Genomic DNA, 14,408 nt, shown 5'->3' with positions numbered 1-14,408 from the left:
CATTGAGACATCTATAAGTGATTCAAGGTTTCTTTACTCTGGCCATAAATTAGCTATGAAGAGTACTGCTATGATTCAAAGGGCCTGCCTCCATTAGATTAGCTTTGTTCCTAATAGTAATAGTCCCTGGTGTTATCCAGCGGCTGTCCTACACTTGACAGCCAGTGGCAAGGGTGTTCAATTCTATCTAACCCTGGGAAAAAAATTAATTTACTATATGATTTACCATCTCAAATAGTCGACTTGACATAGTGTTCCAATATCTGGTGCCTCTAACCATGATGCTGAACTGTCCAGCATATTGATCAGACATAATTCTCCACTAAAATTTATAACTGCACCATGAACTATGTATCATTCATTCCCAGCAAGTTTTCTTCAACCAAATTACATCAGGGGTGGCTGTGCTTTATATCATTGGTGGAGTGGGGGTCTGGGGTTATATCTACTTTACATGTACCACACTACAACATTCATGATGTGACCCACTGTATGTGACTCTGCTTCATATTACCGGCTGTAGCAACGAAATAAATAAAAACAGCACTATAATGGAATCATGGCACACTTGCTTTTCAGCCCAACACATGTTATGTTACGGATATAAAACAACCAAGACCCATTTTAGGTTTGTGATATACTGGGAACATCCATGAATCGAAACCAAACATTGTCATGGATGATTTATAGTAAACTAGGTGTGTCAATCAAACAAAGTATAGCATTTACAACTTCAAAGCAAAAAATGTAAACAGACATACCATGAATAAACAATATATTTACCCCAGCCATATGTTGCATGCAGTATATTGTCTACCAATATGCGAACAGTAACTTAACTAACTTTACAACAAGTTCACTATAAGCATCACTGCCACCAATAAAAATCATGAAAGAAAAAATGCAATCCTATGATCTTAAAAGTCTTCGTAATATTTTCCCACTTAGTGATTTTGGTATTTCTTTGATAAACTTTACTCCTCCTTTTAATTGTTTATGTTCTGCTACTCGTCCCTTCACAAAATCCTCCACTTCTTGTTCACTCAGCTCATCACTACTCCTCACCACAAATGCTCGGGGCAGCTCACCAGATTTCTCATCATCAACACCTTGCACAGTAACACTACTGACATCATCTGGATCATGTAATCCACTTACCTATAACTGCCACATCAGATATGTGTGGATGTTGGAGGAGAAGAGCCTCCAGTTCTGCTGGAGCTACTTGGAAACCTTTCACTTTGATCAACTCCTTCAGCCTATCAGTTATGTAGAAGTAACCATTCTTGTCATAATATCCTACAAAAACAATGTATGCCTAAATAAACATCAACACATAACTGTGAATTCAGTTTCATAATGTACGGTCAATCAACCATGAAACTAAACATCTATCCAACACACACAGATATGTATGTGTGTACAAGTCACAAGTTATTCAACATTAAATGGCTATTCTGTAGTAATAGAAGATTCAGAAATTTAGAATTGTGGTACGGCATTAATGGCACCAAATGTACAGTAAATCTACCTAACCACACTAGCTGGATCTTATATAAACCAAAACCGATCATATAGTAGTTGACTCAACAAGTTTCATTACCTACATCACCAGTAAACATCCAGTCATCCAGGTTGATGGTGGATGAAGTGGCTTCTTCATTGTTGTGGTAGCCCAACATGACCTAATCACAATAACCAGATTAGTGGGTAGACTGGGACCAAATATAGCAGCAGCCTGCTATGATAATCATAAAAATTAATTTTGTAATTTAATCTATATATAGTAACAATGATGCAATGTATACAAGTGCACTTATATGGTAATTAATTATGGCTCAGTGCACATACCTGTGGACCTTGTATAACCAGCTCTCCATGACAATCAGGACCAACTGCCAAGCCTGATTCTAAGTCCATAACTTTGCACTTAACAGAAGGCAGTGGTATTCCAACAGAATTTGGTTTAAACTCCTCCAATGGCATAAAGTGAGATATCCCAATTTCACTCATCCCATAGCTATGCTGTAGTGTTAGTAAATTAAGTCTCCGCTTCATTGTGGAGGCTACTTTATGTGCTGTTGGTGCTGCACCGTATGTGATGTGTTTTAAACTGGACAAGTCGTATTTATCAATCATCGTGTGTCTAGCTAAAAACATTACCAATGGAGGAACCAAGTGAACACAATTGACATGATACTGAGAAGTAAAGTGTAGGAATTTCTCTGGTGAAAATTGTGGCAAAGTTACAATGGTTGATCCTTTATAGAGACCACTTGTTAAGGTTGTCATTATGCCACCAATGTGAAAGAAAGGGATAACAGCCAATAGGGTGGCCGTCTGATGAATAGTTCCTAAAATGCTTGGGTATGTCAACTGAGTCAGATTAGATGACAAATTATAATGACTCATTTTAACTCCTTTGGGATATCCAGTAGTACCACTGGAATATAGGATTACAGCAGTGTCACCTTTGGGATCAAGTTTCAGGTAGTGTGGAAATTTTGATCCACTGTCGTTCACTAAACTCTGGTAGGATATCATATTCTTCCCTTCTCCCACACTTCCATCATCACCCAGTACTATCACCTTCTCTACACAACCTGCCTTACTGGCTGCTTCTTGTACTGTTGGTAACAATGATGGTATGGTGGCTACGTACTTTGAGTTTGAGTTCTTAAACTGGTAGGCTAACTCTTCTGAGGTGTAGTTTGGATTACAAGTACTCATGATCCCTCCCATGGCAAGTGTAGAGAAGAATGTTGTACAGAATTCCACACTGTTGGGAGAAACTAGTGCTAACGCATCCCCCTTCTGCATACCACTCCTCACTAGACCAGATGCCATATTAACCACTGACTCCTGTACTTCATTGTATGAGTATTCCCTTCCTGTAACACCATCTATTAGAGCAGTCTTCTTGCCATACTTGGGAAAATGCTGGAATACGTGGTTGTAAAAGTTCGCCTCGGGGATTGCAACCGCTGGAAAGGGAGATTTCACCGTACAATCAGTAAGCTTGTCAGTAAGGATTGTTGACAGCTTTCTGCAAGGTACTGAATTTAACCTTTGCGTTAATACAGCAAACACAACGTTTGCCTGCAAACTTTTCATGTGTGCTTGGGAGTGGTTGTCTGATCACCTTTTTAAAGCGCACCAGAAAACTCGTCAAGTATTATTGCGCGATACTTTTCGTACATGTAAATCCTTATAACGTAGAATCTACTCAGTAAAGTGGTTCACAACCAGAAACCCTACTCTCCAGCTGCTTTGCTAGAGGTTTCACTGCCAGCTCACGCCTCAAACTGCGGTTTTATTGACTCACGTGCAGTAATTATTAACTACTTTCGGTGAGTAGAAGTTGCGAGTTGTTTCACACTGCTAGTGTAGTCCTCATTCATTGTTGAGCTTTTCGTGATGCGTGAGATAGTTCATCTTCAAGCTGGCCAATGTGGTAACCAAATTGGTTCCAAGGTAACTTGTTAACTAGTAAGCTTAGCTAGATATATCTGACACTGAGTAGTGAAAACGTTCTAACTTTTACCATCCGTTTGTCTTTTTGTTTTAGTTCTGGGAGGTAATCTCTGATGAACATGGAATTGATCCCACAGGAACCTACCAAGGAGATTCTGACTTACAACTAGAGAGGATAAACGTCTACTACAACGAGGCTACCGGTGGCAAGTATGTGCCAAGGAGCGTTCTTGTTGACCTTGAACCAGGGACTATGGATTCGGTTCGATCTGGTCCTTTTGGCCAAATCTTCCGTCCAGATAGTTTTGTTTTCGGTAAGTGTTTGCCTTTTGGTTTTCTGTTGTTAATGATGCGGTTAATTTTCATTATTATAGGGCAAAGCGGTGCCGGAAATAATTGGGCCAAGGGCCACTACACTGAAGGAGCAGAGTTGGTTGATTCTGTCCTTGATGTTGTCAGGAAAGAAGCTGAAGGTTGTGACTGCTTGCAAGGGTTCCAGCTCACTCACTCCCTTGGAGGGGGCACTGGTTCCGGCATGGGCACTCTGCTGATTTCAAAGATACGTGAGGAGTATCCAGACCGAATCATGAGCACTTTCAGTGTTTGCCCGTCCCCTAAAGTATCTGACACAGTCGTGGAGCCCTACAATGCTACACTGTCTGTTCACCAGCTTGTTGAGAACACCGATGAGACCTTCTGTATTGATAATGAGGCTTTGTACGACATCTGCTTCCGTACGTTAAAGCTCACCACCCCGACCTATGGGGATCTGAATCATCTGGTGTCTGTGACGATGAGTGGTGTGACCACCTGTCTGCGTTTCCCTGGTCAACTGAATGCTGATCTTAGGAAGCTGGCAGTGAACATGGTACCCTTCCCACGTCTTCACTTCTTTGTACCTGGATTTGCTCCATTGACCAGCCGTGGTTCTCAACAGTACAGGGCCCTCACTGTCCCAGAGCTGACCCAGCAGATGTTTGATGCCAAGAACATGATGGCCGCCTGCGATCCACGTCATGGAAGATACCTCACTGTGGCTACCATGTTTAGGGGCAGAATGTCAATGAAGGAGGTTGATGAGCAGATGTTGAATATACAGAACAAGAACAGCTCCTACTTTGTAGAATGGATTCCCAACAATGTGAAGACTGCTGTTTGCGATATTCCACCTCGAGGCCTTAAAATGTCTGGTACCTTCATTGGAAACAGCACTGCTATCCAAGAGCTGTTTAAGCGAGTCAGCGAGCAATTCACAGTTATGTTCCGTCGTAAGGCTTTCTTGCATTGGTACACTGGTGAAGGTATGGATGAGATGGAGTTTACTGAAGCAGAGAGCAACATGAATGACCTTGTCTCTGAGTACCAGCAGTATCAAGATGCCACTGCTGACGAAGAAGGTGAATTTGATGAAGAAGAAGATGGGGATGACCAACAGTTTGACCAGTAGAATGGACTTAGATTTTGGCTTCCGAACTCAGAATAAATGTTCACCCAATAGATGATTTTTTTTCTTCATTCACATAATAATGGTTAAATAAATTAATAGACAGTTGTGGTAGTTATTTGGTAGTGAACCACAATTAGTGGTTGGCCACAAATTAAATTGGGCAAGCCATTGTTGTGTGTGTTGAACCTTTTGTGTTGAACCTTTTGTGGTGGTGATAATGTAGTTGCATGCCTTCTGGCTCTAAATCACTCATGGGTTTGGAAAAGGGTGCACGTTAGCCACTTATTGCAGGAGTTGTAGGTGTTAAAGTTTATTATTTCTACCAAGTAGTTCTTAAAATATGTGTGTGGTTAATAGGTCATGTCCATTCGTTGTGGTAGTCTGGTGCTTCCCTCCCCTTTACAAAAAGTAACTTTCAGCATGGGTGAAAAACCTCAAGTAATATAGCATTCAACCAGGAGCTTAGGAAGGTAGGTTTGAAGGGTATCAGGAAGCCCCTTTACAAAATTAATTTGTAGCAATAGAATTTATCTTGAACTAAACATACCAATTAGTTTGCATGGTAGCTAAGCAGGATACTCTAATAGAGCATTCAAGTTTATTGTGTTTTTCCTGACTTGTAAAATGTCGCGATCATGAATTTCATTTCAGTTTCCATCCCACATGTATGTGGAGTACGTGTCACCCTCCATAATGTAATCATAGTCTGCAGTGTTTTGTGTCAGTCATTGGGGATAGATAGACCTGTTTTTATATATCGCTTAATGGGTGTACAAGACGCATCTTTGATCGATAACCTTGTACCAACAGTTAATAATAGTGGAGAGGAAAGTATCCAACAAAGTAAAGGGTCTCTAGAAATGATTCTGAGTAAGTCAAAGGGATTCCATCATACATTTCAATTGTTCACATAGGGAAATATGATGGTCACCTATGGAGAAGAATCCCTTTGAATTAGTTTGACCCTATACTGTGTTGGACACTCTCCTCTATTATTAACTCTTATAGGTTGTAACTATAGTTTATATGTGACCTTATAACATCATTTCATCTTTTGTCTCTTTAGTACATTGCCCTACTATATATTCTAGTTCTTCTTTGGAGGGGGGGGAACCACCTGCAAATATTTGTGGGGGTGATAGCTAAATCTGTATGATGCATTAGCTATTTTCTTCCAAGTTTGTAACCAATTAGCTATATAATTGTTGGTAGTGTCAAAAGTCGAAATAGATGACTGCTGTCATAAGTCATAGTGTTGATTATTCAGTTGTCAGTGAAACCAGATCCTATGGTTGGTAGAGCTTGTTTTGTTGCTTAGCTATGTTGAATAATCAATTTGTGTTAGACAATGTAGTGGCCGTAAATACTATAAGGGTGTAGAGGCACTACAATCTTAAAATCTGAGTGGATGTCTTCCAGTTAAAATTAAAGACGAGGGTATTTTGATATTCACAGACTCATGGAGACATCACGATTTTGATAACAAGGAAAATTTTAGCCAGGCAATCTGAGGATAAATCTGAGAGCATTTTGAAAGCAAGAAATTTTTAATTTCTGAGATTGAATTCAGTTTAAACTCAGTTTCTCTTTGCCACTCTTATATAGCTACTGTAATTTTTATGCACAATAACTATACGTACCATGAAGCCACCTAACTTCAAAGGCAAATTTCAGGGTACATCTATTGCATATACTGTACTATCCCTATTGTTGTTTAAACATGAATTATGTAGCTAATTCAGTCAAGAGATCACATGAGTAAAAACATGTATGCTTTTATACCATGCAATGGTTATATACAATAATAAACTGTTTACCTGACAGTTCTAGATCTGTTTGGCCTTATACACTCTTCATACTGCAGTGATTTGTGGCTACCACTACATGCAAAACACCTATACACAATTACATCCAAGACAGACTGTCTCGACAATCAAATTATGGAGCAACCTATTAGCTACATTCAGATGCAGCAGGAACATCATCAATAAAGAGATGTTACATAGCTACCTATAATATTCTATGCATATTATGCATATATTATAAATTGGCTCTACTACCTGGTGGAGGTTTCCACATGTAAACAAATATTGCACAGAATGCAATATGAAACTTCATGCAATGAAAGGTGTGGTTATAATAGTTAGGCACATAAAAACAAACAATGTGTATATACAATCTGCACTCAAAACCATTAAACTAATTTTGTAGCAAGTGATCATGAAATCTGATGATTGACAGAAGTCACAGAACATTACGTACTAAAACCTCCTTATGGCATCCTTTCATGTTTGAACTTTGAATCAAGACATGGGTTATGGGAGGCCTAGGAATTCGAAAGTAAAATGAGGGTAGTATATAAACTAAAGATTTTGGACTGAGGAGGAAGTGGTATCTTTTTGAGGATTTGAGAGGGCTCCTAGCTGTCACTCACCGGTTACGGAAACTTTTAAATGTAATTTACCTTTAGCAACCTGGGTTGCTGTTATTCCTGTTGTATCGTATGTTGGCATTGTTGGGCAGCTACAGTATTTACAATCCTACCACTATTGATCATGGTGTGTTGATTGCTTAGTGTGTTTTTTTAGTCTGTTTAACAGTTCCTTGGCAATTAGAGCATGCTGGTAGTGCTGGCAGAGAAGTGAAGCTCTCATGCCATGTCATGGAGTATTGTACATTATGCTTGTGGTAAGTGGAAGCTATTCTGCATTCATTATGTCTTTGAAGTTTAGGAGCTACACAAGTATGCACATGTGTTCATTCCGGCAAATCAATTGGAGTTCTATACACTGGTAGATTGTATGCTAACTTTTACTGATTTTGTATGCCCTGCACAACTGCAGTACGACTGAGGTCTCCAGCATGTCTGGTTAAAGAAAAGCTTGTGTATTTACATAACTATGGCATACGTACATTGACAGCTGGCTAACTGTTCAGTATGTTTCAGCTGAACTACTATTTTGGATTACCATAATTTTCATTATAACTATTACTTCTGTGTTATGGTGATAAATACCAGTATAGCATGCTAAGAGTGATTATTTTTGCATTAGAGACAGACTGCCTAAGAAAACAAAAAGAAGAAGCAAGGTTGGATTTAATTAAGTGATATGTAGTTGTTTGAACTTTGTAGCAATAAAATAGTAAAGTTTACATAGGATCACTCATGGATTAAAGCTTCATGGTTAATTTGCAGTAATGTGGTCAGTAGTGTGGTCTATAACTCAGTTCAAAGCAAAATAAGTAACTAAAGCTATATAACCATAAACAGTACTATATAGCTACCCTCCATATGTTATATATATATATATATGATTGTATACCTGTGCGTACACCCTAATTATAACAAGTCATGCTCATTACATGCACCATTGCATGCCATCATTAAAATTTTGGGTCTATATATCCTAAAGTTTTCCCACTTGGAGAGTTTGGTATTTCTCTGATAAAGAGATGTGTGGGTATTGGAGGAGAAGAGTTCCAGTTCTGCTGGAGATACTTATAGACCTTTCACTTTAATAAAGTCCTTCAGTCTGTCAGTTACAGTATAAGAGGCCATTCTAGCCTACAAAAGCATCGTGTGTATGCCTCAATAAACATAAACACATAGCTACTATGAACTATTTGGTAATGTATAGCTAATCAACTGTGAAAACCAACCATCCAATATTTTCTACACATGTACACATCTACATCACCTAAATACAGCGACATGTATATATATATATATATATATATATATATATATATATATGTAGTTCAGTACATGGGCAACCACAAACTATTCAACATTATTTAATTGTTATGTCAGAAATAAGAGTCAGATTTTATCACCTGTTGTTAATGTTTCTAATGGCTCCCCATTGAAAAAATGTACAGTAGATTTGTTCAATAGTATAGTAGTCAATCAGAATAATTATTATCCAAGTTTACTGATATGCCTATGGCACTGCTATGCATGTAGGGTTGGGGTCGTCTGGTTGGCAACGAAATAATTGATTCTGTATGGTTTAGTTTAAATGGTGAGATTGATAGAGAGTAAATACGTTCCGATATGCATAGCTAACTGTGATGTGCAGATGGTGCTGTGAATCATTTTAACTGAGACGAAAATGGACCACTGGAACATTACTGTTTATAGGGAGGTTCTATAAAACATGATCCACTCTACTTCATGCAGTGCATGTTTGCTAAAACAACCCTCAATGGATATGCCATCAATATCAATCCTATTATAAACTCACTTAATTAAGTATCAGTGTTGGGCAAGTTACTTTTTAAAGGTAACTAGTTACATATTACATATTACTTGCAACTGGACTATTTAGTTGCAGTTACATATTACACATAAAATAAAGTAACTATAATAATATTACATATTATATTACTTTGTGTCCACAGCCTTAAGCTGTCACATGTGAAACTACCACCTTATCACGTGACATGATTGCGTTGTTGGACAATGTGCAAATCTTGGTTGTAAGTAAGAAGCTGGTGAATAAGTTTCATTCAGTAGGCTTCATTACTTTGTTGTGGCTAGGTGTTACTCAGTGGATTACAAACAAGATTAGTAACTTTGTTACTTGTAGTAATAATATTACGTAATATTAGATTCGTTACAGTTACTATATTACTTAGGTAACGTGTTACTTTTGTAAGTAGAATAACTTGAGTTATATTACCAGTTTTTATAGCGTATTTCGTTATATTACTTAGTTACCACAAAAGTAATAATATTACATAACGCGTTACATAAGTAACGCGTTACTCCTAACACTGTTAAGTATGATATGTAAGGTTGGGTTAGTAACCTTTTTGGACACCCATTGAGAGGTTTATCATATCACTATTTGCAATAGAACTGAGAATGCTACTGTTTAGATAGCTACCTGCAACGTCCTTTAACAGATCTGTGACCAACATTAAGAATTCATAATATGAACTCTTGCCAACACGGTGTAATTTACCATTCACGAAACATTAAAGAATACCAGAATAGCTGACAATGCTACCCATTTATTTCATCGTAGAAAGCCTACAAAACAACAAAGGGATTACTGTGTTATTGGCATTTTATACAGTTTAGATATCAAGAGGTAGTCCGCCCACTATCATAAGGCCTCTAGTGACCAGGATCAAAATAATATTATTTGATTGTCAAGTATTTATGTTGACAGTATAATATCAGCTAAAATTTATGCTTGATTTTTCTTGACATGTTAAGGAGATATAGAGTGGAGGTAAAACTATTGGAGATCATTCTAGCATATGAGCACGTTTCACTACAACGTCAAAATAATGGTGATTGATGGGCTTCCCATGATCATTGTGCATGGTAGTCCAGCATGACCTAAGCACAATAATCACATTAGTGGGTAGACACATGCAGCTATGAATAATCCTACAAACTTAGTCTATAAATAGTAATAGTGATGTAATGCTTATACACTGGTGCTCTTACTTGTAGTTATGTACAGCTAATTCCCTGGATGTAAAATAATACCCAGACAATCAGGACCAACTTCCATACCTGACCATAGCTTTGCACTTTACAGAAGACATTGAGCAGTACTCCAACTGAATTTAGTTTAATCCCATTGTCACAGCTAAGGTGCCAGTTGAGTATTCATCATGGCTGGATATGAGCAGCAGCCAGTCTTCATCTATTACAACTGAAGTTGGTCTAGCTTGGCAAGGAAATTTCTCAGCAGAGCTGCTACTATGTCAAATATATCCTTGTATAGCTAACAAAGGGAAAAAAAAACCTTACAACGCAGGATCTATTCACTCGGTCACTTTTAGCGCGCGCCCCAACATGCGTTATTTTTATTAACCACGTACTGTAATTACGAGGGGTCCGTTAATAAACTTGTGAATAACTAACCTCGAGTTGGTAGTACAGTTGCGAGTTGGTAGTACAGTTGCGAGTTGTTTCCACTGCTAGTGTAGATTGTCTGGTGATCGTGATGCGTGAGATAGTTCATCTTCAGGCTGGCCAGTGTGGTAATCAAATTGGTTCCAAGGTAACTTGTTAAACTTTAGCTGGCTCATGATCAGTAGTGAAAATGTGCGAACTTTTACCATCCGTTTGTCTTCTTTTTGTAGTTCTGGGAGGTAATCTCTGATGAACATGGAATTGACCCCACAGGGATGTACCATGGCGATTCTGACTTACAACTGGAAAGGATAAACGTCTACTACAACGAGGCCAGCGGGGGCAAGTATGTGCCAAGATGTGTTCTTGTTGACCTTGAACCAGGGACTATGGATTCGGTTCGATCTGGCCCTTTTGGCCAAATCTTCCGTCCAGATAGTTTTGTTTTCGGTAAGTGTTTGCCTTTTGGTTTCCTGTGTTGCTGATGCGGTTAATTTTCACTATTATATAGGGCAAAGCGGTGCCGGAAATAATTGGGCCAAGGGCCACTACACTGAAGGAGCAGAGTTGGTTGATTCTGTCCTTGATGTTGTGAGGAAAGAAGCTGAAGGTTGCGACTGCTTGCAAGGGTTCCAGCTTGCTCACTCCCTTGGAGGGGGTACTGGCTCCGGCATGGGTACCCTGCTGATTTCAAAAATACGTGAGGAGTATCCAGACCGAATCATGTGTAGCTTCAGCGTTTGCCCATCCCCTAAAGTATCTGATACGGTTGTGGAGCCCTACAATGCTACACTGTCTGTTCACCAGCTTCTTGAGAACACCGATGAGACCTACTGTATTGATAATGAGGCTTTGTACGACATCTGCTTCCGTACGTTAAAGCTCACCACCCCGACCTATGGAGATCTGAATCATCTGGTGTCTGTGACGATGAGTGGTGTGACCACCTGTCTGCGTTTCCCTGGTCAACTGAATGCTGATCTTAGGAAGCTGGCAGTGAACATGGTACCCTTCCCACGTCTTCACTTCTTTATACCTGGATTTGCTCCATTGACCAGCCGTGGTTCTCAACAGTACAGGGCCCTCACTGTCGCAGAGCTGACCCAGCAGATGTTTGATCCCAAGAACATGATGGTCGCCTGTGATCCACGTCATGGAAGATATCTCACAGTGGCTACCATGTTTAGGGGTAGGATGTCGATGAAGGAAGTTGACGAGCAGATATTGAATATACAGAACAAGAACAGCTCCTACTTTGTAGAATGGATTCCCAACAATGTGAAGACTGCTGTTTGCGATATTCCACCTCGAGGCCTGAAGATGTCTGGTACCTTCATTGGAAACAGCACTTCTATCCAAGAGACATTCAAACGAATTAGTGAGCAATTTACATCGATGTTCCGTCGTAAGGCTTTCTTGCATTGGTACACTGGTGAAGGTATGGATGAGATGGAGTTTACTGAAGCAGAGAGTAACATGCATGACCTCGTCTCTGAGTACCAGCAGTATCAAGATGCCACTGCTGACGAAGAAGGTGAATTTGATGAAGAAGAAGATGGGGATGACCAATAATTTGACCAATAGAATGGACTGATTAGTTTTGTCTTCAGAGCACTGAAACTTGCACCATAATAGATTGCACCATAATAGATTTGATTTCTTTATTATTATAATTGCATAATTTAATGTATACATTAGAGTGGTGTGTGTTATTTTGTAATTATAATTAACCATACCTTTGTGGTTGGATGTGTTAACCATTAGTGAGTGTGTTAAACCTTCTGTGGTACAGTGATAGTGATATGCGGTCAATTATTGCGCGCAAGTCAGCTGTCGGTTTGTGTAGGTGTATATGGTACCTATGCTTGGTCAGCATTCACTGCTCACGTTTAGTGCAAGGGGGAGTGTGAGGAGATACAAGCTTGCGTCATTATTTAATTAGACATTCTAGACTTGTTTGCATCAACTCTGTTAATTCTTCGTTTGTAGCAAGTTTGCAGTCTTGGGATAGTGCGGGAGAAATATGCGCGAGATTATCCACCTTCAAGCTGGCCAGTGCGGCAACCAAATTGGATCAAAGGTGAGTTTCAATACATCTAACAAATGCGAACAAGCAATGGGTTTAATGTTTTTAGTTCTGGGAGGCGATATCTGAAGAACATGGCATTGATCCGACTGGGTCGTATCATGGCGACAATGACCTACAACTTGAACGTATCAACGTCTACTACAATGAAGCAACCGGTGGAAAATATGTCCCACGGGCAGTAATAGTTGACCTGGAACCCGGAACAATGGACGCTGTACGAGCTGGACCGTACGGACAGCTCTTTCGCCCAGACAACTTTGTATTTAGTGAGTAACGGAACTCTCCCACTAACTGTGTATAGTTTATCTGTACAGGGCAAAGTGGTGCTGGTGGAAATTGGGCTAAGGGTCACTACACTGAGGGGGCTGAGATGATTGATGCTGTTTTGGATGTAGTTAGAAAGGAATCCGAAAATTGTGATTGCCTGCAAGGATTTCAGCTGGCTCATTCGCTAGGTGGCGGCACTGGCTCCGGAATGGGAACTCTGTTGTATTCTAAAATCCGTGAAGAATTCCCTGACAGAATTTTGAATACGTACAGCGTCTGTCCCTCACCAAAGATTTCAGACACAGTTGTGGAGCCTTACAATGCTATACTCTCTCTACACCAGCTTACAGAAAACTCTGACGAAACATTTTGCATTGACAATGAAGCTTTGTATGATATTTGCTTCCGCTCTTTAAAACTACCTACACCGTCTTATGGAGATCTAAACCACCTTGTTTCCTTAACAATGAGTGGAGTGACAACATGTTTACGATTCCCTGGTCAGCTGAATGCTGACCTTCGAAAGCTGGCAGTGAACATGGTACCTTTCCCACGTCTTCACTTCTTTTTGCCAGGGTTTGCACCACTAGCTAATCGCAGTATACAGCAGTATAGTGCGTTGACTGTCCCTGAGCTGACTCAGCAGATGTTTGATGCTAAGAACATGATGACTGCATGTGACCCACGTCATGGAAGGTACCTAACCGTTGCCACCATATTTAGAGGACAAGTATCCATGAAGGAGGTTGACGAGCAGATGTTGAACATGCAGAACAAAAACAGTTCCTACTTTGTTGAGTGGATTCCTAACAATGTGAAAACGGCAGTTTGTGATGTGTCTCCAAAAGGTTTAAAGATGTGCGGTACTTTTATAGGCAACAGCACGGCCATCCAAGAGCTGTTCAAGCGAGTTACAGAACAATTCACTGCCATGTTCCGTCGTAAGGCTTTCTTACATTGGTACACTGGAGAGGGTATGGATGAGATGGAGTTTACTGAAGCAGAGAGCAACATGATTGATCTGGTGTCTGAATACCAGCAGTATCAAGATGCTAATGCTGATGAAGATGAAGAAGATCTTGAATTACAAGACATAGAAGATGACGATGACTAAACCCAGCTTAAGCTAGTTTCTATGCAAAAGACAATAGCAACAATTTTCAATTTTACACTTTCAGTTTTGAATGTAACAAATTCACTTGTTATTGACTTTATTACAGTTAATAAACCGCAATTAGTGTAGCAACACCGCAAAG

At 39.6% G+C, this 14,408-nt stretch overlaps 3 protein-coding genes across 5 annotated transcripts in view; 2 read left to right on the top strand and 1 right to left on the bottom strand.

The window, feature by feature from the left end:
• The window catches only part of LOC136254104 (tubulin beta chain-like), a 35,544-nt gene extending 22,991 nt beyond the window's left edge, over window positions 1-12,553 (top strand). Inside the window, exons 2-4 of one of the 3 annotated variants that reach the window (XM_066046760.1) lie at window positions 10,827-10,944; window positions 11,027-11,246; window positions 11,308-12,553. In XM_066046760.1, the coding sequence (XP_065902832.1) occupies window positions 10,888-10,944; window positions 11,027-11,246; window positions 11,308-12,368 (1,338 nt within the window). In that variant the 5' untranslated portion in view covers window positions 10,827-10,887 and the 3' untranslated portion in view covers window positions 12,369-12,553. Of the gene's footprint in view, window positions 1-3,300; window positions 3,475-3,568; window positions 3,789-3,848; window positions 5,018-10,826; window positions 10,945-11,026; window positions 11,247-11,307 lie in introns of those variants that run through there. The other 2 variants (XM_066046761.1, XM_066046759.1) reach the window with 2 other exon arrangements.
• LOC136254103 (probable 4-coumarate--CoA ligase 1) lies at window positions 704-3,342 on the bottom strand. Its single transcript, XM_066046758.1, has 4 exons — window positions 1,852-3,342; window positions 1,604-1,685; window positions 1,159-1,299; window positions 704-1,109 (listed from the first exon to the last, which is right to left on the bottom strand). The coding sequence occupies exons 1-4, from the start codon at window positions 3,112-3,114 to the stop codon at window positions 910-912; spliced, it is 1,686 nt and encodes a 561-aa protein (XP_065902830.1). The 5' UTR covers window positions 3,115-3,342; the 3' UTR covers window positions 704-909.
• A 126-nt stretch (window positions 12,554-12,679) lies between the features above and the next one.
• LOC136254105 (tubulin beta-1 chain-like) lies at window positions 12,680-14,386 on the top strand. Its single transcript, XM_066046762.1, has 3 exons — window positions 12,680-12,876; window positions 12,932-13,151; window positions 13,200-14,386. Exons 1-3 carry the CDS (start codon window positions 12,820-12,822, stop codon window positions 14,264-14,266), a joined length of 1,344 nt encoding a protein of 447 aa, XP_065902834.1. The 5' UTR covers window positions 12,680-12,819; the 3' UTR covers window positions 14,267-14,386.
• The last annotated feature ends 22 nt before the right edge of the window (window positions 14,387-14,408 follow it).

This window comes from Dysidea avara, chromosome 4, assembly GCF_963678975.1.
Source record: "Dysidea avara chromosome 4, odDysAvar1.4, whole genome shotgun sequence".
NCBI classification, from domain to species: Eukaryota; Metazoa; Porifera; class Demospongiae; order Dictyoceratida; family Dysideidae; genus Dysidea; species Dysidea avara.
The sequence above is the reverse complement of the archived record's forward strand: the minus strand, read 5'-3'. Positions and strand labels throughout refer to the sequence as shown.

Coding starts and splice junctions, on each gene's coding strand:
- LOC136254103 (XM_066046758.1), bottom strand. CDS start 3,114: ATGAAAAGTTTGCAGGCAAACGTTGTGTTTGCTGTATTAACGCAAAGG. Junction 1,686..1,851: donor TGGTTATACAAGGTCCACAG/GTATGTGCACTG, acceptor TATTGTGATTAG/GTCATGTTGGGCTACCACAA. Junction 1,110..1,158: donor ATCTGATGTGGCAGTTATAG/GTAAGTGGATTA, acceptor TTACTGTGCAAG/GTGTTGATGATGAGAAATCT.
- LOC136254105 (XM_066046762.1), top strand. CDS start 12,820: ATGCGCGAGATTATCCACCTTCAAGCTGGCCAGTGCGGCAACCAAATT. Junction 12,877..12,931: donor GCAACCAAATTGGATCAAAG/GTGAGTTTCAAT, acceptor TAATGTTTTTAG/TTCTGGGAGGCGATATCTGA. Junction 13,152..13,199: donor CCCAGACAACTTTGTATTTA/GTGAGTAACGGA, acceptor TTATCTGTACAG/GGCAAAGTGGTGCTGGTGGA.